The sequence below is a fragment of the Anolis sagrei genome, chromosome 1, assembly GCF_037176765.1.
Source record: "Anolis sagrei isolate rAnoSag1 chromosome 1, rAnoSag1.mat, whole genome shotgun sequence".
Taxonomy (NCBI): Eukaryota; Metazoa; Chordata; class Lepidosauria; order Squamata; family Dactyloidae; genus Anolis; species Anolis sagrei.
The window spans coordinates 51,419,986-51,442,599 of record NC_090021.1 but is presented as its reverse complement, the minus strand read 5'-3'; the positions used below and the strand labels follow the sequence as shown (position 1 = coordinate 51,442,599).

Below are 22,614 nucleotides of genomic sequence, written 5' to 3'. Positions count from 1 at the left end.
TAATATTTCACTGATACTTATGTAAAATGCTTCTACGCTCCAGAGAATATTAATAAGGAATCATTGGAACAATCCCAATATTTGTTGTTGCTCTTGGCATTCTGAAGCTGAGCTGTGGTAACAACTCCTTTGCTGTTTATTCTTCCAGGTGGATGGATTTCTGACACTACTGTTTGGTCTTGCAAGCATTAATACACTGACAGTGATTAGTGTGACCCGGTATATAAAAGGATGCCATCCTGACCGAGGTAAGATGTTTTGGAGAACACAAACTTCAGGCTCTCTTTCTGTTAGGGTCTAATATCTCTCTCACAGCCACAGAATAATAACCAGAATAACAACCTATATTTCTAATAGTCTTTTAAACTGAAATATGTTTGGTTTTCAAGAAATTGTGGTATTTACCATATATACCCGAGTATAAGCTGACCCGAATATAATCCGAGGCACCAAATTTTACCACAAAAAACTGGGAAAACTTATTGACTTGACTATAAGCCAAGGGTGGGAAATTGAGCAGCTACTAGTAAATTTCAAAACAAAAATAGATACCAATAAATTTCCATTAATTGTGGCATCAGTAGGTTAAATGTTTTTGAATATTTCCATAAAACTAATTTAAGATAAGACTGTCCAACTCTGATTAAACCATTATTCTAACCTTCTTCAATGTAAATGTGCTTATGTATCATTGCGATAATAATAGAAAGTAAAGTAATAAATGTAATAATAATAATAATAATAATAGAGTAAAATAATGCAAATGTAATCGTAACAGTAATAATAGAGTAAAATAATAAATGTAATAATAACAATAATAAATGGAATAAACTAATAAATGTAATAATAATAGAGTAAAATAATGTAAATGTAATAATAATAAGAAGAAATAGAATAAAAATAATAAATGTAATAAAAATAATAATAACAAAGTAAAATAATAAATAACATTGACTCAAATATAAGCCAAGGGGGCCTTTTCAGCCTAAAAAGAGGGCTAAAAAACTCAGCTTATATTTGAGTATATAGCGTAATTGAGCAAATGGACTCCTGGTCCTCTAACTTTCTCAGGCCTTTACCACATCAGTCTTTCATGTCACATTAGTGAGTGAGGGAGTGAGTTCCAGAGTTGAGGGGCCATCACCGAAAAGGCCCTCTCTCGTCCCCACCAACCGCACCTGCGATGCTGGTGGGATCGAGAGCAGGGCCTCCCCAGAGTTTGGGGAGTTCTCCATACTTCCTCATGAGGATAGCTGCTTGTTGACTCTCTATCACATCCTTGTAGCAATTTTACTACAAAAATTGCCTATGCAATTTTACCACAATTGCATAGGCAATTGTGGTAGTCATTAATGGCATCATTACTGATTATACCCTCCTGTTGCTTCATGATTATTTATTCTCATTGTGACAGCAGAATGGTAAGGCACACTGTGATCACAATGTAACACCAAACAAACAAACAACCAACATATCATTGTGGTGTGGTAATGCTCTCCATTTTCTTATGTGTCTTCATGGTGCAAATACAATGGTATATCTTCATCATCTAACTTTGGAACATGCTAAGTGCCATTCTCTCCTGATGTGTGTTCTAGGACAGTGTATCAGCAATAGCAGCATCTCTGTGGCCCTTTGTCTGATATGGATTGCAGCTTTCTTCTGGTCGGTGGCTCCAGTCCTGGGATGGGGCAGTTATACAGGTAAGAGAGTTTTCTCTCAGCTTGAACTAGGTATTTATGGGAATGTGGCCTAAACAGTTTTGGCCCAGCTTACCTGTCTGAACGGATCTCTCTCTGTGAAATGGAGGATATTACCAACATCATTAAGTTGCCTCATCACTGGTCCCTGCATTCAACAGAGAGACATCTCCTCTTGGAATTTGCTAGGTCCTCCAATGCAAAACTGTCAATTTCTGTGAGAGGCAAACCATAGAAGTATCCGTAGAATCTAGAAAATGCCTAGAAAGGCAATTTTTCCACAGGCGCTGCTAAGAACGGTCTTACTGCATTCAAAGATTTGAAGGGTAAAATAATCCGATTAACTTCACTGAATGCAATGGGATTATTTCAAAATAGATGTGTGTAAGATTGCACTGTTGCTATAAAAATAGCCCTCATATCTTCATCAAGTACTCAATTTAATTTTGATTGGTCAAAATTTTTAGCTTCATAATAGAGGGACTATAGAACCTTTCCAGTGAATTGTGGAGATGTGTATCGTGGCATCAATGAGAGTTTGCCAATGTCATTGGGTTCTATTGATCAGCACCTTATTGTTCTGCAATAGGATTGCTAGTTGAGCATTAGCACCTATTGCAATCCAGGACTGATGCGATGCACATCAGGAGCCCCGGTGGTGCAGTCAGTTAAACCCCTCTGCCGGCAGGACTGAAGACCGACAAGTCTGAGGTTCGAATCCAGGGAGAGCATGGATGAGCTCCGTCTATCAGCTTCAGCTCTCCATGCGGGGAAATGAGAGAAGCCTCCCATAAGGGTGGTAAAACATCAAAACATCTGGGCATCCCCAGGGCAACTTCTCGCATAATATTCTCACACCAGAAGTGACTTGCAGTTTCTCAAGTCGCTCCTGACATGACAAAAAAAGTTGTGCCTTGAAAATGATGCCAATTGATCACTTCACAGCCTCCCCTCCCCATGTAGTTATGTTACAGCAGAACCTTGTTGAAAACAGATGATGTGAAACTGCAGACTTAGTCCATTTATATAGACTAGATCCTATTCAATCAGCCCTCCAGGTTTGACCTTTGCAGATTTAAATATGTATGAATTTGATATTATGTTTTCTCTAAGAATTTCCAGATCCTCCAGCAAAACTCTATGGTCAACTTCTGGCCATAGAGCTGTACCGGGGGGGGGGGGGTACAGATTCCCAGAGTGAACACATTTGTAGGTTGTCAAGCAGCTGAAGTTAACATAGAATTGTTTTGGAGGAACTAGAGATTTCTGGGTAACATGCAAGACTATCTTCACTCAAAGATGCTGCAAACATAAGGGCCAGGATTAGGCATAATCCCCTTCTGCTAGCAGGAATTTCCTCCTGCTGTCAGAGTCATTTTTTTGCTCACTGATCTGACAGCTCTGCTGATAGAGTAATCTGTTAGCAGAACTGTGCAGATGGTAGAACTGCTGAAAAGAGAGAAAAGAAGGGCAAGGGAAGAAAAAAGTTGGTTTATGTCAAATCCAATTCTGGCACCAAGGCAAAGTAAGGATAGTCCTAAACTGGGGGAGTCAGTCTAGCATCAGCGAACCTACTATTGGTTCATCTGTTTCTTAGCCATCTTCGCTAGACAGAATTGCACTCTGGATAGTTGGGTTTTAGGTAATGAGGGTTTTTAAAGAAATCCTAGAGCAGCAAAACTGTTGCCCTCTGGAACAAAATAAACTAGACAATGAGGTCACATATGCCATGCAAATGCAAAAGTAACTAAAATAATAATATAATAATAACTTTATTCTTATATCCCGCCACCATCTCCCCAAAGAGATTCGGGGCAGCTTACACAAGGCACAAAATGCCTAAAACAACACATGACATAAAACAAATGCAATTGAATAAAACATATGAACATGTAACAACAAGATAAAACTCAGAACGAATCAGCGCACATCTGTCAGTAGTGATAGCTAATGCAAACTTGGCCAGACTGTAAACACTAGGGCCAGGGAATGGGGAAAGTACAGAGCTGTAACCATGGGATTTTTTTTTTTTTTGTGGTCATGAGTGACTTGATAAACTGCAAGTCTCTTCTGGTGTGAGAGAATTGGCCGTCTGCAAGGACGTTGCCCAGGGAACGCCCAGATGTTTTGATGTTTTGCCATCCTTATGGGAGGCTCCTCTCATGTCCCCACATGGGGAGCCGGAGCTGACAGAGGGAACTCATCTGCGCTCTCCCCAGATTCAAATCTGCAACCTGTCAGTCTTCAGTCCTGCCAGCACACGGGTTTAACCCATTGTGCCACCAGGGGCTCCCATGGGATAAGGGTGTGGGATAAAGTGCAAGGCTGCATAACACATTGATACATCAATTAAAATAGAGAGAATATATAAAGTTATCTCTTGTTGCATTGCAACCTTAATGCAAGTTCTTTATGTTTCAGTTATTACAAAAAAGTAATTACTTGTAACACATTATTTGTAATGAGTTACTTCCATACTGTGATACTAATGTGTCTGCAAGTGCTACTTTGTTATTTATTGTGACCAAATGAGTTGCCATTTCTATCTTGATCAAAGCAGAGAATAGGCTTCTGCAAAGAAAGAAACTGAATCAAACCAAGATGATAGTAAAAATGCCATTGCCCTTTCCACACACAAATTTAAAATCCTAATGAGAAGCCTCCCTGAAATTGTTTTAAAACTGCAAAAATATAGCAATCTGCTTTTTAAAAACAAAAATTAATTGATGGCTAAATTCCTTTGCTTTGTAGATCGCATGTATGGAACTTGTGAAATCGACTGGGCAAAAGCCAACTTCTCAACAATCTACAAGTCTTACATTGTGTCCATATTCATCTGCTGTTTTTTCCTACCTGTGTCTGTCATGGTTTTTTCCTATGTATCCATCATTAATACAGTCAAGTCAAGCCACACTCTAAGTGGAGTGGGTGATCCAACAGAGAGGCAGAGGCGTATGGAACGAAGTGTCACAAGGGTCAGTCTGAACTTCTTTTGAGGGTGTCTTCCAGGATTTGGGGAAGGCAGCACCGAACATCATGGAATGTAGCAGGGGATGCAAAACAACCACTCAAATTCTGTAGTGGCTGCCAAGTCATCATAATAAAACATGTTCTTCCCTTACTGAGAAATCAAAGGGAAGGATGGGAGATGGCTTACTATGTTTTTATATGGTGTCTACAACTTCCAATTTCCAGGGGACTTTGAAACCCACAAAAGTGGGGTCTAAAGGCAATGTACAATCCACAGCTCACGCTCCTGACCCTGTGCTTACATAGGGGTTACTGCAATAGCAGAGATAGCATGGTGAGGGGGTAGAAGCAACTCTTTTACTTTTGAGTCTAAGTCACAGTGGCAAGGTGGACGTAAGTCAAAACACACACACACAAAAGAGACAAATTGTGAGTTGAGAAAAGAAGATGCGAGAGAACAACATAACATTCCATCGGATTATCAGCAGCAGGCTTAAACTATCTCCGATTGAGTTTAATTGACCTATAGTTATGGGACCCAAAAGGATAGGAGGTAAGCACTAGCTAGATGGTACCAGGGGATCCCCTCCTCTCCAGAAACATTTTATTTCCCCATTGATTTTTCTTCAATCCTCAAGTTTTTAGCATCACAGTGATCAAACATTGAAAGTCATCAGCACCTAGAACATTTATACATTCCTGCCATTTTCTTTGAATACCTAAGCTGTATTTCTAAATGTTCCACTGAAGTTTTGAGTTACTTCAGTGCAAGAAATTCAGGGCAGAATTCTTGTTTGGGGGCAATGCCCTCATGTTGCCCTCCTAGAGCCAAATCTCTGAATGGCACCCAGAAATTTGTCCTCCCCTACATCAGTGGTTTGCAACCTGTGGGTCCCCAGATGTTTTTGCCCACAACTCCAAGAAATCCAAGCCAGTTTACCAAATATTAGGATTTCTGGGAGTTGAAGGCCAAAACATCTGGGGACCCACAGATTGAGAACCACTGCCCTACAGTTTTCCTCCTGATCCAACTGCCAAAGCTCTTACAAAATGGAGAGTGAGGAAAAGATCCCACCTATTCAAGAAGAGAAAGCGATGTAATTCTTCAAAAGGAAAGCAGGAGTCCTTTTTCAAATAGACAATCAGTGGGATTTCTCCCTCTGAATCTGACTTCCTAGGGCCAGTTCAATTATTAAGTAGAGTAAATAAAGCAAATGGCTGGATGGCTTTGTTTTTTGCTGGAGTTTTACTGCCAGGGCAAATGAGAAGTGCTTGAACCCCATATGTTATATACCATGATCTTGATTGTTATATGTGGAGGCAGGTACCATATGCTGCTCTTCTTCAGGCAGCAAACTGTCTTAGATCAGCTCTGTGGTCCCTGCCCATGCAGCCACAATTATTCCTCACATGTTTCTTGTTTGAATTCAAACTTCCATATCTGAAGCATTGTTTCAGATTTTCATGCCCAACATAGTCAATGCAGTCTGCTGCAAAGAGTAATGAGTAAAGAGTAATCGAATAACAACAGAATGTGTAGGAGGCATTGGCTCCAATGGCACAGCTGCCGAATGTGTGCTTTCATGTACATCAGAAAATCTCACCAGCCAGTTCTCTGTCCCATAGATTGGCATCATGGTACAGATATGTTGAAAAGAAGCCTCCATGTCAGGGCAGCAAATAAGCCATCTGGGTTGCAACCCATAGTATTCAATAGGGGATATTTGCCTTAAAGCCTCTGGTTGCTGATCTCTAATATAATATGTTGGCAATGTTTAGCTTGTCCATAATGACATATTAGTTGAGAGATAGAGAATTCATAAGGGTTGAAATCCATAATTGATTTTATCAGTAGATCAATAAGTAATTTGTAAATATTGTCCAATTCTTCTAATTTCCAACTCTGATTTTTCTTTGCAACTGTTGAGTATTAAAATGGAAACAAAGAAGCCTCACACCTAATTTTTTTCATCTCATCCAGGTTTCCGTCGTGATCTGCACTGCCTTTATCACGGCCTGGTCCCCGTATGCTGTCATTTCCATGTGGTCTGCCTATGGTTACGCTGTGCCCAATTTAACTAGCATCCTTGCCAGCCTTTTTGCGAAGTCTGCCAGCTTTTACAATCCCATCATTTACTTTGGAATGAGCTCCAAATTCCGAAGGGACATCTTTGTCTTGCTCCACTGTGCCAAAGAGATCAAGGATCCTGTGAAGCTCAAACGGTTCAAGAACCTCAAGCAGAAACAGGAAGTTTCACCTTCTCAAAGAGAAGAAAAATACGCTGCAGATGTCCAGCCTGCTCTAAGCCCTGATTCTGGGGTAGGGAGTCGTTCAAACACTCCTCCTCCAGTAAACAGGGAAGTGTATTTCGGTGCTTTTGATAACTTTTCCAACAATCCTGATGTTGAATGTGATAGACTGTGAGCGCACTCTCTTCTCATATGGTCCACCCAGGGAATACATCCAATAGAACATGCTTGCCTCCTCCAGTTGAGGTCCCCTACATGTGTGTTGGGCTACAGTAGCCATCAACCCACACCAATCAGTGTCTGGGTGATGGGAATTGTAGTGCAACACATCTGGAGATCCTCTGGCTGGAGTACTGATTGGCCAAAAATTACCTTTCATCTCTATCTCTTCCATAGGTATGAATATGACATACACTAGTTTGTCTGGAAATGGAAAAAAAACACATGTGCAGAGTATGTAGGAGGGTTATAAAATTGCTATGTAGACGATTAAACCTGAAGGAGGGTGGAATACCTTGTATGCATAGGGATTCATTTTCCCCTTTCCAGCTGCAAGCCTGAAAGACTTTTGTAGAAAATCCACCTGTTGGCATGTAAAAGAAATTACTAATTATTTCCCTATCTAATAATATAATTTGAAGTTATATATTTTTCTACAATTTCTATTCCTCACCCAGAATTCTGACTTCACTCAGTTTTCTCTCAGCTCTCAAACAGTGTATTTAGTAGTCATGTGTATTCGGGACTTAGCTTCATCCGTTTTGTGTCCCAGCTTTCGATGGGCCCCCCGATCTGTTTCATCTGAGCCTCCTGAAATAGAGAGGTCAAATATTTGTTTTTTTGTTTTCGGGGCTGAAAGATCCATTTGGCCCTTTATTGGGGGGGGGGGGTGTCCGAGCCTATGGGTGCAGGATTTGGGCCTCTGCACACGGGCCTGGCATGGCCTGTAGCCGAGCACCGAGCAAGGAACACTCCTTACTTGGCGCTTGGGTGCAGTCCCTGCCAGGCCCACGTGCATAGACCTAAAGCCTATACCCATACTCCCCGACACTTTGGTCCAACAGGTGCAGGCTTTGGGACTACGTGCCCAGGCCTAGCAGGGCCTGCAGCTGAGTGCTGAGTAAGGAACACTCCTTACTTGGCGCTCAGCTGAAAGCCCTGCCAGGCCCAGGCAATTGATCAGAAAAGCAAGCTTGGAGCCGGTACCTGGTTCTGGCTGCCTTTCATTTTGAGTCTATTTTCATTCCAGGATGGGCCTTCCCATTTTGTGTCATCCGAATGGATGGAATGAAACAGAAACACAAATCAAATGGCTGGGACAAATTTCAGGCCCATGACTAGTATATAGTCAAGGGACAATTAGTTGGAAAAGCAAGTTTTTCCCCAATAACACAGGGATGCTGCTTCACATTCAGCCAGCAGAGGGTAGGCAGTAATAAAGGTACAGCCTTGATGCTCCTTATTCCTTCTGGCATTCTTCTTTATGCCTTCTGGCATCCCGTTTTTTTGCTCCTGAAGAAAAATCAAAAGTATACTTTCCTTTTGTTGTTGCTGTTGTGTGCCTTCAAGTCATTTCCGACTTAGGGCAATTCTAAGATAAATTTATCACAAGGTTTTCTTGGCAAGATTTGTTCAGAGGGGGTTTGTCCTTACTTGCTCAAGATCTCCTAGTGCAGGCATAGACAAACCGGCCCTCCAGGTGTTTTGGAATTCAACTCCCACAATTCCTAACAGCCAGTAGGCTGTTAGGAATTGTGTGAGTTGAAGTCCAAAACACCTGGAGGGCTGAAGTTTGCCCATGCCTGTCCTAGTGCCGTTCAGCAGTGGAACTCTCTGCCCCGGAGTGTGGTGGAGGCTCCTTCTTTGGAAGCTTTTAAACAGAGGCTGGATGGCCATCTGTCAGGGCTGATTTGAATGCAATATTCCTGCTTCTTGGCAGGGGGTTGGACTGGATGGCCCATGAGATCTCTTCCAACTCTTTGATTCTATGATTCTATGATTCTAATGGGTTTCCATGGCCAAGCCGGGGTTTGAACCCTGGTCTCCACAAAGTTGTAGTCCTAGGCTGAAACCATTATGCCACACTGGCTTCTTCCTTTACCATGCTAATTTTTAAAACAGGGATTGAAATGGCAGATACAGGCAAGCAAAAGGAATTCCTGCTCTGATTGAAGAAATTGATTCATAGCAAACCGTGATGGGGGGAATGATTTATTTTTACACTTTCTTTTGCCAAGCAGGGCAAGGCCATAATATTCCTAGTTATGAGTGTCTGGGTCTTATATAATTCATCTATTTAGCTTGGGCCATCCCCAGAAAATGTGTTGCATGAGGCAAAGGACAAAATGGAAAAACACACATACAGCTGAATCTTACTTGAAGGTTAGCGTAGGGGACATAGTAGATATTGCTCTCCAAAATAGGAAAATGAACAAAGAGCTCAAAAGAAAGAGCTGGAGGTGGGCAGCATTTACCCCCAGAGGCACTTACCTCACTCTGCCCAATAGTAGGGCTGATCTTGCATTCATCTAAAAGGAAAGCATTACTCATGTTGGGTGGGGAAGTAACCAAAACATAGAGATGGAGCTCTAAAAAATGGTCATTCTGGCTGATGGATAATAGGAGTTGTAGTACAAAAATAACTTACATTTTTTCCAAGTTCTACAAGTGGTGCTAAGACTAGTAGGAACAACTACTATAGTTGGCCAGCAATAATACCCAACTTCTTTGAAACACGTATTTTTCTGGTACTTTCCCTTCTTTCTGAAAACTCTTCTAAGCCAAAGAATCTAAGCCAAGTCCCAAGGAACAAAAAGTATGTCCCTGCAATATACATAGAGAGAGAGAAAAGAAATATTTCAGTGTTTTACATTGCCTGCTCCATTTAGAGAATTCATACAAAGCTTCCACAATATCACAGTATAAATCAGGTATGAGAAAACCCAGTCCCAGGTGCCGGATGCAGCCCCTTCGACTCTTTTCTCAGCCCCTCTTCTCACACCAACCTATCCTTCCTTCCTTCTCTCTTTTCTCCCTCCCTCTTTCTCTCTTCCTCCTTCCTTCCCTCTTTTCTCCCTCCTTCCCTGTCTCTCTTTCTCCCTCCTTCCTTTCTTCCCTTTTGTCTTTCCTCTCTCCCTCCATTCCCTTCCACCTTTTCTTCCCTCCTTCCATCCATCCTTCTCTTCCTTCCTTTTCTTTTTCCTTCCGCTTTTCCTCCTGGGAGGATGTTTAGCTGGGAGAAGAGAAGGTAGAGAGGGAACATGAGAACTATGTTTCAAAATTTAAAGGGATGTCCCATTGAGGATGGGGGAGGGGGGGCTGGTTTTCAGCTGTTCTAGAGAGCGGGGCACAAGGGAGCAATGTGTTCAAATGGCAGAGAAAGTGATTTGACTGAAAAGACTAGGAAGAACTTCCTAAGAGTAAGAGCTGTTGGAACTCCTACCACTGTGTAGGATGCCTCAGAGTGTGGTGGAGCCTTCTGGAGACTTTTCTGCAGAGGCTGTTTATCAGGAGTGCTTTGATTGTGCCTTCCTGCATGGCAGGGGGGTTGGACTGGATGGCCCTTGAGGGTCTCTTCCAATTCTCGGATTCTAGGTAATACGGGGTCTAATGGATACACTTTTTCTCTCCTGTCCACCATCTCATCCTAACCAAGACCATCCTTTTTAGGATCCAAACTTTTCCTGTCTTTCCTTCACTTTCTGCCTCTGAAAGAGAAGAGGAAGGGGTGAAAAGGGCAGGGAGGGGACTTGGGGAGAACCTCCTCTCTTCTGGCCCACCCACCCTTCTCTGGCCCATCATGCAGCCCCCAAGTTATAAAGTTTGTCCATGCCTGGTATAAATGAAGAGGTATATCTGAAAAAGATATGCTCTCTGAAATACAGTAGGCCCCAGTATTTGCAGGATCAGTATCTGTGATTTCATTTATCCATGCTGTACAAAATATCTCCTACTCTAGACATTTTCTAAGTCTTTTAGCACAATTCTACAGTATCCTTCAACCAGAAGGCCTTCATTTCAATAGGGGTCACTATTTTCTGAGATTTGGCGTTTCCATGTGAAGTCTGGGAACATATATCCTTCAGATACATGGCTTGTACTGTATTGTTTGCATGGAAATATGTATCCAAGGACTGACATTTTTGCCTTTGGCTATTAATTGAGGGGTGGTGGGGAGGGGGGGAAGTTGCTAACATTTTTGTAAACCTGTGGAATTTTACAGTCTCCAAAGAGGGAGGCAGGCTAATCTGTTTTTGCAAAATTAACCTTTTTCAATTTGTATTTGTTGGGATGGTTACAAAAAAAAAACCCACCTTCTTTTCCTCCCTTGGCATATTTGTTCTGAGATTATCATCTCTAATTTCAATTTTAAACAAATAAACTTTCTAAGCAATAAGAAAGAGAACTACTGATTTCTTTCATTTATAGCTATAGACAGACTGGAAGCATATTTAGTTTTTGGCGGAAAATGTCCCTGTCTCTGCGTGTGCATGTATGTAATGTAAGTTTCTGTATTTCTTGGCCTTAATTACCATGACTAATGAAAAACTAATAGATAGCATGTTTCTTCCTAGTTGGAGCTGCCCATGATTATATCAAGAGCTAATGGAACCCATAGTGGCAGCAACAGCCAACTCTTGTCCTTCACCGAAGTAAGATCTCAACAAGGAGATTCTAGTAGCAATGATGTTTGGTGTCTCCTATGCTTGTGGAATAGTGAATCCATTTCAGGTTTAGCCTGAATTTTAAAGGGAGTTATTGTGCTTGGAGGAACAGAGTCCAGCACCATGGAAAGTTGAGACAAGATTGTTCATATAGTCTGGACTAAATTGTACAAGTACTTTGAATTTCCTGTAGAAATGAGCTGGTGGCCAGTAAAGCTGTTTCAACAGGAGTGTTATGTGTTCTCTGTAACTGGCCCCGACAGCATTCTGACCCACTGACATTTACAAACAGTTTCCAAAGGCAGCCCTGTGAAGAGTACATTACAGTTATCCAAATGGGTTGTAATCAATGCACGTATTCTTAACTGTCCTAGTTTTGACTGTGCAAATGCACTTTTGGCCAGTGCTTCAACCTGGGCATCCAGACTCAGGGCTGAATCCAAGAGTTCACTCAAGCTGCAAGCCTGAGATTTCAGAGAAAATATAACCTTCTCAAACACAAACTGAATCTCTTTTGGGTTGTTGTAGGTTTTTCCGGGCTATATGGCCATGTTCTGGAGGCAATTTTTCTCCTGACGTTTCGCCTGCATCTATGGCAAGCATCCTCAGAGGTAGTGAGGTCTGTTGGAAGTAGGAAAAATGGGTTTATATATCTGTGGAATGACCAGGGTGAGACAAAGGACTTTTGTCTGCTGGGGCTAGGTGTGAATGTTTCAGCTGATCACCTTGATTAGCATTCAATGGCTTGGAAGTGCCTGGGGGGAATCTTTTGTTGAGAGTGATTTTATGTGCCTGTTTGTTTCCCCTCTGTTGTTTTGCTTTGCCTCCAGAACATGGCCATATAGCCCGGAAAAACCTACAACTACCCAGTGATTCCGGCCATGAAAGCCTTCGACAATACATTGAATTTCTTTTCCCTGATCTGCCTTTCAGCTGACCGGGAGCCTCACCATCTTGTTTGTGTGGATTAAACTTCAGTGGATTCATCCTCATCCAGTCCATTACTGACAGCAGACACTACTTCAGCACTGAAATAGCTTCCTTGGAATTAGATGGGAATAAGAAAAATAATAAACCAGAGTGGTATAGTGGTTTGAGCATTTGCTTGTAATTCTAGAGATCAGGGTTTGAGTCCTCACTCAGCTATGAAAACCCACTGGGTGTCCTTGGGTGAGTCTCATTCTCAACCCTAGAAAACCATATAATAGGGTCACCTTAGGGTCTCAACAACCTGAAGGCACACAACAATAACAACATAAAAAAGAGTTTGGTGTCATCAGTGATACCTATCCCCAAGGCTAAAAACCAGCACCACTACCATCCCTGTTATGCAATTACCACTACCCAAAGCAGGAAAAACTCTGGATAGAAAGCAGGGGCTCTGTTGCTTTAGGCCCTGACAAGGGGAGAATCGGAGAGACTGCATGGGATATCAAGTTCAACCCCCTGCCATGCAAGAAAAGCACAAAGCAACCCTGATTGTGCAGTGAGTTTTAAGGTTGTAACAGTGGTAGTAAGGATGCCGTAAACATCATGAAAAGACGAGAAGGTAACATCCTATGGGATCTTGAGGCCTATAGTTTGGTGAAGCACTGGAGCTCTCTATCTGAGGATTCTAAAAACTTCTCCCTAAACTGCAAAATTCAGGATTCCAAAAGACAGAACAATGGCAGCTAAAGTGGAATCATAGTCTCATTATGTCCTGTGAGAAAGTGCCTGATTTTAAATCATTATTGTGATATGTTCTGATATGGGAAGAGGACATGGAGGGTGACATCAACCATATTGATACCACTGGGCAGCAGCAGTATGTGGACATACAGGCCTAACATCTTCATCCAGAACATCTCCATCCAGAACTCAAGATGTGATAGGGAATTACTTGTCGTTGTGTACCCAGCTACAGAAACCCAGTTTAACGCCTTCTGCTGCTTTCCCACTTTCACATCAGCCAATAAGTAGGCATGGTGGGGAGAGGCCAGCATCTGTTAAAAAGCGAGGCTTGATGAGAGGGGAAGTGTTCCATCAGTCCACCTGTGTGGAACTTTTCAATGTTTTCCCATCAAGGATCTCGACGGTTGTTTGCCATTATGGGTTTGAAAATGCTGACAACTGCATAGAACAATAACTTAATCTTTATACCACGCCTCCATGTCCCTGAAGGGACTTGGGGTGGCTTACATGGTGATGAACCTGGACAAACATAGATTGAAACACGATGCAATAAAATAAAAAAATAAAATAAACACATCACAATAATGCAACACAACACATCATAAAACAATCCATAGTCTGAACAGTAATAAATACTGAGCTTGGAGAGCTTGTGTGATAATTTCAGGACAGGGGCTGGTGGAGAAGTGCAAAAGCCGATAATAGTTAGGTCTGGAAAGGTAATGTCATTTGGCATTTTAACACCAGGTCTATAAGGCAGGGGCAGTGATAAAGTACAGGAACCTATGGTAACTTACAATTAGGGACCAATTATCTGTTGAACTATTTAATCATAGGCACAATGGAACATCCACGTTTTTAGGTCCTCGTGAAAAGTGGACAGGGTCTTGTGTCCCAATTCAACCAGACGAGGGGTGACACAACACTTAACCTTGTTTTGGAGTTTTCAGCCTTCTATTTTCACATTCCAGGATCCATTGCTGACATTGATTTAGCATGACCACCATCTCCATTTCATGAATTTCTTTTTCTTCCATGAAGTAGTTAATTCTAGAATTCCCAGTAGCTGTTCAATTGGATTCCTTTCCTCTTTAGAACTGGGTCTTCATGTTGATCATACATGATGGTTAAGCCACTGAACAGCTGATTCAGATGTCCGGGCCTCTGGATGAGCTCAGCATGATCTAAATGGACACAGCAGGCTCTGGAACCAGAGCAAGCCTTCCTGCGTTGGCTACTCACCCTCTTTAAGACCATTTTGAACCCACTGCAAATTAATGCTTGGCTTTTGCTAACCAGGCGTGGGACAACTTGACTCTCTCAGCAAGATGCTTGAAAACAAATAATCCAATTAATGAGAGAAGCAGAGTGTAAAAGTGCTTGGGAGTATTTGGGAATGGAGTAGCACCTCCTTTGTGGAAAGAATCCCTGGAAAAAGGTTACTTGAGAAGTCTTCCTTATTTAACTTAACAGTGTGGCTGCTGTTTGACTTCCACAATAGGCAAAGCCATTACATTTCTCTGGTAGTCAAAAACAAAGTAGGAGGAGTAGATGTGCTGAACTTTAATCAGACAAACCCCAGTAGTCACATTCCTCTCAGTTCAACAATTCACAGCAATTGACTCCATTTTCCCCCCTAAAGATTCAAGCCAATGGCCACTAGTAAACTACTAAGAAATACCAGCTTTTGTGAACCACAGCTTTTGTTCAATATTGTGGAAAATGGAGACAGGGTTGTAAGCCTGGTATTTATGTCAAGATGAGGACAACATATGATCTCCAATCTGCTGGGACCATTCCTATTCTTGTGGAATTCTAAGAGATTATTATTAGTGCTTCAGATATTGCTTCTTCCAGTTATTTTATTACCTTTGGATATGTTTCATCTGTCCCCGAAGAATTCATATGGAGAAGCCCTAAACTTCCTGAACTTTTCAAATGCTACATTTTCCCCTATTACATGATCTGCTCCGTTTTCTTCAGGTTATTTTCCTTTTGTGAGAAGACTGAAGCAAAGGAGGCAAGAGATAGTTCTGCTTTTTCTCTGTCCCCTTTTAGCATTTTTTCTATCTTCTCCATGCAGTGATCTTAACATTTTCTTGTTATTCCTTTTGCTACAGACACGAAAACGTCCTTTTTCTTGGTTTCCATCTCTCTTTAGCTGTTTTGACTTTTTCCCTACATATGCTGGTTATTTGCTTGAATTCCTATTTGATGATCCCTCCACTTTTCCATTTCTTGTACATGTCCTTTTAATTCTGGTTTCTTTAGTTTCCTTCAATTTGTCCCCCTCACTCAAACTGTTTGAAACTGTGCCTTTCAGTATCATAGTCTTAAGAAATGCTCATCACCATGAACTCCCTTTTCTTTTGGTATTCCTGATCATAGGCCATCCAGTGTTTCCCTATTTTTACTGAATTCAGTTTTCTTATAATCTATCATGTAGATTCTTTACTTGGCTTTCCCTTTCCATTGTAAAAGAAACTCCAGGAAGACATGGTCACTCCCACCTAAAGATTCTGCTACTTACACCTGATTAACCATATTATCACTGTGAGTGAGAAGCACATCTAAACTACCTGATCCCCTTTTTGCACCTTCCACCTTTGGACAATGAAACTGTCTGCAAAGGCATTTCTGTGCTGATACTATAAACCCAGCTTCAAGCCTGTTGCAGATTGATCAAACTGCCATGCCTGAAACAAATTTGAGGCTGAGAAAGTGATTACATTTATCATAGGCCAAACCAATTTGCAGGAATCAGCTTCAACACATTTTTGGCTGAACTTGGACTTTCCTGGGACTTTTTTAAAGCACTGTATCACTCTTCATACAAATTGCAGACTTTTTGGCAGTTTGTGTTTTGCAGCCACAGCAGCCTCAAGATGATCATAATAAAGTAGGAACAGACTTTTTATAAGCTTTGAATTATTATTCAACAATTGATTTAACAGTTTTACTCTTGTTTTGACTAGTAATAGGATTTGGGCTTCACAGTCTTTTTACTCATAACCTCAGTTAAATTTCATACTTGAACTTGGACCTTGGAACTATTTTTTTTTATTCCCAGTTCACAGCCTCTCTGACTTGGTATGAAAGATTCTGGGAGTTGTAGTCCAAAACTGTTTTTAAAATGGCAACATCTAGTCACATAACACGTTAAGAGGTCTTTGCAATCCTTTCTCCCAATACAATCATTTCACTAAACCTCCAAATGCCTTGTAAGAATTTTTTGTTGCTTGATGAAAAAGCCCCGGCATGATATCTTGCACTCTCCAGCAGGGATGTTAATTGGCCTTACAATGTTGTGACAGGGCTGTCTGCCCAGCTGTGTAAAAAAATCAGCAGGAGTCCAGGTTAAGTAGGGAAAGCACTCCTGACCTGTACTGATTTACTTATAGATCCCAAGGAAAAGCTTTATCAAGCACACTCAACAGGCTTCTTAATGGAGCGCAGCAAAGAGCATCACAACTAAGCAACAGATAGGCCAACAGACCATACAGGTGGAACAATTCTTTCTGTGTGTGTTTGGCTTTCCTAGAAGTCAGAAAGTAATGTTTGACACTGTGAATGACATCCAACTTTCTGCATAACAAACTACAAATAAAAGACAGGAACTTCATTATCAAGCATTCTTGCTTGGCTGCTTCACATTTTTTCTTTTACAGAGTTTCACTCAATTCTTTCTTACTATGCAATAATGTTTGTCTCTATCTTTGATTACTTACAGAGCATTTTAATGCACAGTTATGCATTAGTACACAAATAAATATTATATTCCCTTTCTATCATTTGATATCAATGGGTACTATTTGCATGAAAAGACTTCCATGAAATGTATCTCATTTTGGCTGCTGATTGTTTTGCTTCAGGGATTCCAAGACATATCATCTTGCCAAGTCTCTCTTAGCCTTCACCTTTAGATAATGAAGGGCATGATGGCTGTGCCTCTCAACCCACCTACCTTTAAGACATACAATTGCATCAGTTGGCATAGTAATTTTTTCTCAGTTACGAGTTGACACAGAGTGTGATTATGGATTGGATATGAGAGACATTGGGTATGAGAGACAGAATGTGACTATGGATTAGGTATGAGAGACATCTGTCATGGTCCAAATTGGAATTGGGGCCAGATATTTGCACTGAAAGCACTGTAGAATTGTCCAAGAGTACTGATGACAGAATGGAACAGCTTCAGAAAAATCAAGTCAAGGCTAAGGCAGTACTACTATTGTACTACTGGTAGAGTGCATAACTGTCCCAGAATACTGCCTCTGGTGCTCCCACCTGCTGCTTCTCCTATTTGTGCAGCCCTAGAAAGAAGTCAAGTAGATGCATCCAGCCATGATCAGTCTGCTGCCAGGTAACAGAGCTACATCCAGACACCCATGGACTACAGCTGAACAGACAACCTTTGCTCAGCTGCATTTGTGGTATACTTCCTGGCAGAATAAAATTCCATGGAGGAATGCTTAGCTACTGCTTTGCACCCTGCCCAATCACTGACTGGCTTTGGTGTGCACCCAGATGTCCACTGGCTACAATTATACGAAGAAGGGGAAGGGGTATTGTGGAAGTAATATTGGTTGCCTCCTTGAGCACTGATTGTGTATTTCTGTGTGGTATGGGGCTGGCCTGGATGGCCCTTGTGGTCCCTTTCAATTCTGTGTTTCTATGTTCCCAATATCTGAAGGTGGTTTTTCCTCTGTGCAGCTTCGCAAAGGAAGTTCCAGATCACCTTCCAACGAGGATTCTGCCATGATTTCGCCTGACATGTGTCTAATGTTTGAAAGCTATAACTATAGCTCAAGACATCTTGTAAATGAAAGGCAGAATTATTCATTTCATTTTTCTCTCTGTGGCTTGTCCATAGTGCTGTTATCCTTGTGAAAAGGGTTGGGAGGAGCTGAGGTTAAGGGAGTGGGAGGGATTTTCAATTACACTGAAGCAACGTGAAAGACTTCACATGAATGCCATTTAGAAAATCTCCCGCTGTGCAGGAGAGCTGGTAACAAATTGCAAAGAAGGCTGGATTAGCTGGCATTTACGTTATCGTGAATGAATGACCTCAGCAAATATTGTAAAGCACTCTTTGAGGCTGATGCTTGAGGAGGTGCGTTCAACATACTATCATTCCATCCATGGAGAGATCAAAGAGAAGCACACAACAGCAGTTGTGTGAATCAACGAAATGCAAAGATACAGAATGGGGGAGGCCTGGCTCGAGAGCAGTATGTGTGAAAAAGATCTTGGAGTCCTCGTGGACAACAAGTTAAACATGAGCCAACAATGTGATGTGGCGGCAAAAAAAGCCAATGGGATTTTGGCCTGCATCAATAGGAGCATAGTGTCTAGATCTAGGGAAGTAATGCTACCCCTCTATTCTGCTTTGGTTAGACCACACCTGGAATATTGTGTCCAATTCTGGGCACCACAATTCAAGAGAGATATTGACAAGCTGGAATGTGTCCAGAGGAGGGCGACTAAAATGATCAAGGGTCTGGAGAACAAGCCCTATGAGGAGCGGCTTAAGGAGCTGGGCATGTTTAGCCTGAAGAAGAGAAGGCTGAGAGGAGATATGATAGCCATGTATAAATATGTGAGAGGAAGCCACAGGGAGGAGGGAGCAAGCTTGTTTTCTGCTTCCTTGGAGACAAGGATCCGGAACAGTGGCTTCAAACAACAAGAGAGGAGATTCCATCTGAACACGAGGAAGAACTTCCTGACTGTGAAAGCCATTCAGCAGTGGAACTCTCTGCCCCGGAGTGTGGTGGAGGCTCCTTCTTTAGAAGCTTTTAAACAGAGGCTGGATGGCCATCTGTCAGGGGTGCTTTGAATGCAATATTCCTGCTTCTTGGCAGGGGGTTGGACTGGATGGCCCATGAGGTCTCTTCCAACTCTTTGATTCTATGATTCTATGAATTCACAAGATCAATGACAGTAGATCTTGTTAAAGTCCATTGAAGGCCATTGAAAGTATAGCACACATGTAAAAAAAAATGATCAGAATCCTATTGCTGTCATACACATATGTGAAACCTCTGGTTGTACGTTTTGGCCCATGTGCAATGGATGTACAGTTGGTCCTCCACATTTTCTGGTTCTTTTTTTAAGGATTTGATGAATATGATATCTCTAGGACTCTAGGTACAACTCTGTGAATAATTTAAAGTGATATTCTGTCACAAAGAAACAGAATTTTTATTTTACATTTTCCCACTTTTCTAGGGTTCCTGTAGCCCTAAAACTAGCGTTTAAAGGTGAGTAAACAGGGTTCATGTACTTGTATTAAGCTTTAAAAAAAGAGTAAAACCATTACACCAATTGGATTTACCTAAATCCAACAATTGATTCAATTGGTCTACTTGCTGCAATCATTATTTATTCTATTTTATTTATATCCCACCTTTCTCCATATGATAGATGGAAGGGTTAAAGGATACAGCATTTAAAATAACCAAAATACAACTAAAATATTATTTATTCAAATAATTAAATGACATTACAATTCAGAACAAGATTAAAATAATATTAAAATTCTTAAATGTGATTTAAGGGGGGGAAAAACAACCCTACCACAAACTTTTTCTGTCATGTAGGTTATCAGCTAAAGGTCTTTAGCAATTTGTAAGTGTCTTGATTTGCAATTTTCATCTGTGAAATAATGGAGGGCATGCCAGCAGGGCTGGACAGGTTAGTGCTTCAGGCAAAGCATCAAATGTCACCTCTCAGTCAAACAACGTATTTCATAATATCCAATGCTGGCTGTTTTCTTTTGTCATGCAAAGAAGAAACCCAAAATGAGTGGTTATTCCACTCATAAACTGTAGGTGACAAGAATCACCTACAGTTTGTAAAGAATTGCTCATTTTGGTCATTCTGGAAGATTCTGGTAGTAACAAAGTAACTTTTCCAAGCTCTGTATTTTAACTGGCAAATTATTGCCCTGCCATACAATATCCAGAATTAGCTACCTGAGGCTGTAGGTCTGATCCTACCTGAGACTTCTCTCGTTGCTTAAGGGTGCATCTACATTGGAGAACCAATGCTGTTCATTTTAACTACAAGTTCTCAGTTATGAATTCATGAGAGTTGTTGCTTTCCAACGTCTTTAGGCTTCTTTTCTAAAGAGTTCTGCTACCTTCCCAAACTACAAATCCTAGGATCCATAAAATCAAGCAATAGTAGGAAAGTGGTGTCAATCTGTATTAGTCTTTCAGTGTAGGACAGGGATAGTGCATTTATCAGAACACTGTAATTGAGGAGACACTTGGTCTAACATACTCGGTCAGCCCAGAGACCAGTGCCAGAACAGGTCGGCCGGTGCCATATTTAGAAGGTTTTATCCCTTTAACAAGATTTGGAGCGCTGTGTTCAGTCTTTCTAAACCTAACAAAGGAACAGGTATCTTCAAAGTCAGCTTTCCAATAAGGCTTTCAAACTCTTTTTTTATCCCTTTAAGCACCTTACGTGGAATTTAAATTGAGAATAGGTGACACTCTTTGTTCATGTCCACTCTGCCTACATAATTAGCTTTGTATTTTCTGAGTGCTGCTAGCCATTCTCATAGTTTCTGAGTTAGATCTCAACAAGTGTAGCTTGCCAGGGCATGTCTAGTATTTCCACAGGGCTCTGGAATTTTTATTGATCTACACACTTATTTGCAGATCTCCTCAGAGTATATGCTTACACAGCAATGTATATAACAATATAAATACAAATATGAGTCAAAATCTGACCATATCACAGCAATGATATCAAAGTCTAGGATAGTTAAAATTAGTCATGGAAAATTAATGAAAATTAAGAATGTTCCTTAAATGTAGACTTACAAGAAAAAGTAGCACAACATGACCAAGGTTTCAAACACAAATACTATCTTCCTCATAAATGGTACAGCTTTGGCAAAGTAAGAACATACTCTAGAAGAATAAATTTGTGGTTAGCAAATAAAGATGTGTGCAATGTCTTGGTTAGATAGCAATTTGTTGCAGTCATCAATACATCCACAATGTTGTAAAAGTTAGTTTGGGAGACTACAAGGCATTAGGTGCAACCCTTTATGAACCAGTGTAATGTAGTGTAGTAGTTTGGCATGCAAACATAACATTAGGTACCACCACCACCACCTCGCCCACATGCAGCCTCTGAAGCCTCCCTATATGATTACTCTGACTGTACCTCAAGGAGTGTCAGAAAGGCCCCCATTACTTACTAACTTACTTACTTAGGCGATCCCTCATTGTCCAAGTAAGATTGTCCTCCAAGTTCGGTGTCGTGGTGGTGGGACGTAAGTGTCTAAGGAGCCCTATTCTTGACCTGCATGTTACCCGGCAGTGAGGGCATCAGTTTCCAGATGGAAGGCGCTACTAGCCGGGGTTTGCTTGATATGCCTTCCTCTTGGCACGTTTCTCTCTTTTGCCCTCCATTAGTGCCTCTTCAAATTCTACAGCACTGCTGGTCACAGCTGACTTCCAGCTAGAGCGCTGAAGGACCAGGGCTTCCTACTTCTCAGTGCCTCTGCCACAGTTTTTAAGGTTAGCTTTGAGCGCATTTTAAAATCTCTTTTTCTGTCCTCCAACATGCCATTTTCCATTCTTGAGTTCAGAGTAGAGCAACTGTTTTGGGAGACGGTGATCGGGCGTTTGGACAATGTGGCCAGTCCAGTGGAGATGATGGCAGAAGATCATCGCTTCAGTGCTGGTGGTCTTTGCTTCTTCCAGCATGCTGACATTTATCCACTGTCTTCCAAAGAGATTTGCAGGATTTTTAGTGGCAACGCTGATGGAATCATTCCAGGAGTTGCATGTGATGTCTGTAGATAGTCCACGTTTCACAGGCATATAGCAAGGTTAGGAGGACATTAGCATTATAAACAAGTACCTTAGTATCCCTATGGACATAACATTAGGTACCACCACCACCACCCCCTGCACATGCAGCCTCTGAAGCCTCCCTGTATGATTACTCTGTACCTCAAGAAGGGTCAGAGAGGCAACTTATGCCCCCATAGCCAGACACAAAGTGATTACATTAACACAGATATCCACCAAAGTCCACTGCAGGTTTCTGTTTTGCCATAATCATTTCATGTCTGGCTATGGAGATTTAGCCTGATTCTTCTCCAAACTTGTCCAGGGACTAAATATTAGGAAAATCATCTTAAAGGTAAGAGCTGGTCAGCTGTGTATTATGCCACTTAGGAGTGTGGTGGAGTCTCCATCTGTTATGTAATTTCAGCTCTGCTACAACTGTGGGTTTGAGGCCCAAAGTGCCAAGCCTCCAAAGGACCAGATAAGATACAGACAGATTGAAGGCAAAAATCAGATTTTCTCCAAACACATTTGCTTGAA

The 22,614-nt window shown here is 41.4% G+C and overlaps 1 protein-coding gene across 2 annotated transcripts in view; it reads left to right on the top strand.

Annotated features, from left to right (window-relative positions):
• The window catches only part of LOC132761254 (visual pigment-like receptor peropsin), a 31,618-nt gene extending 23,236 nt beyond the window's left edge, over positions 1 to 8,382 (top strand). For both annotated transcript variants that reach the window (XM_060753966.2, XM_060753967.2), the window contains 4 exons: positions 149 to 248; positions 1,599 to 1,703; positions 4,452 to 4,675; positions 6,652 to 8,382. In XM_060753966.2, coding sequence (XP_060609949.2) covers positions 149 to 248; positions 1,599 to 1,703; positions 4,452 to 4,675; positions 6,652 to 7,095 — 873 coding nt within the window. In that variant the 3' untranslated portion in view covers positions 7,096 to 8,382. The remainder of the gene's footprint in view (positions 1 to 148; positions 249 to 1,598; positions 1,704 to 4,451; positions 4,676 to 6,651) is intronic.
• Positions 8,383 to 22,614: the final 14,232 nt, after the last annotated feature.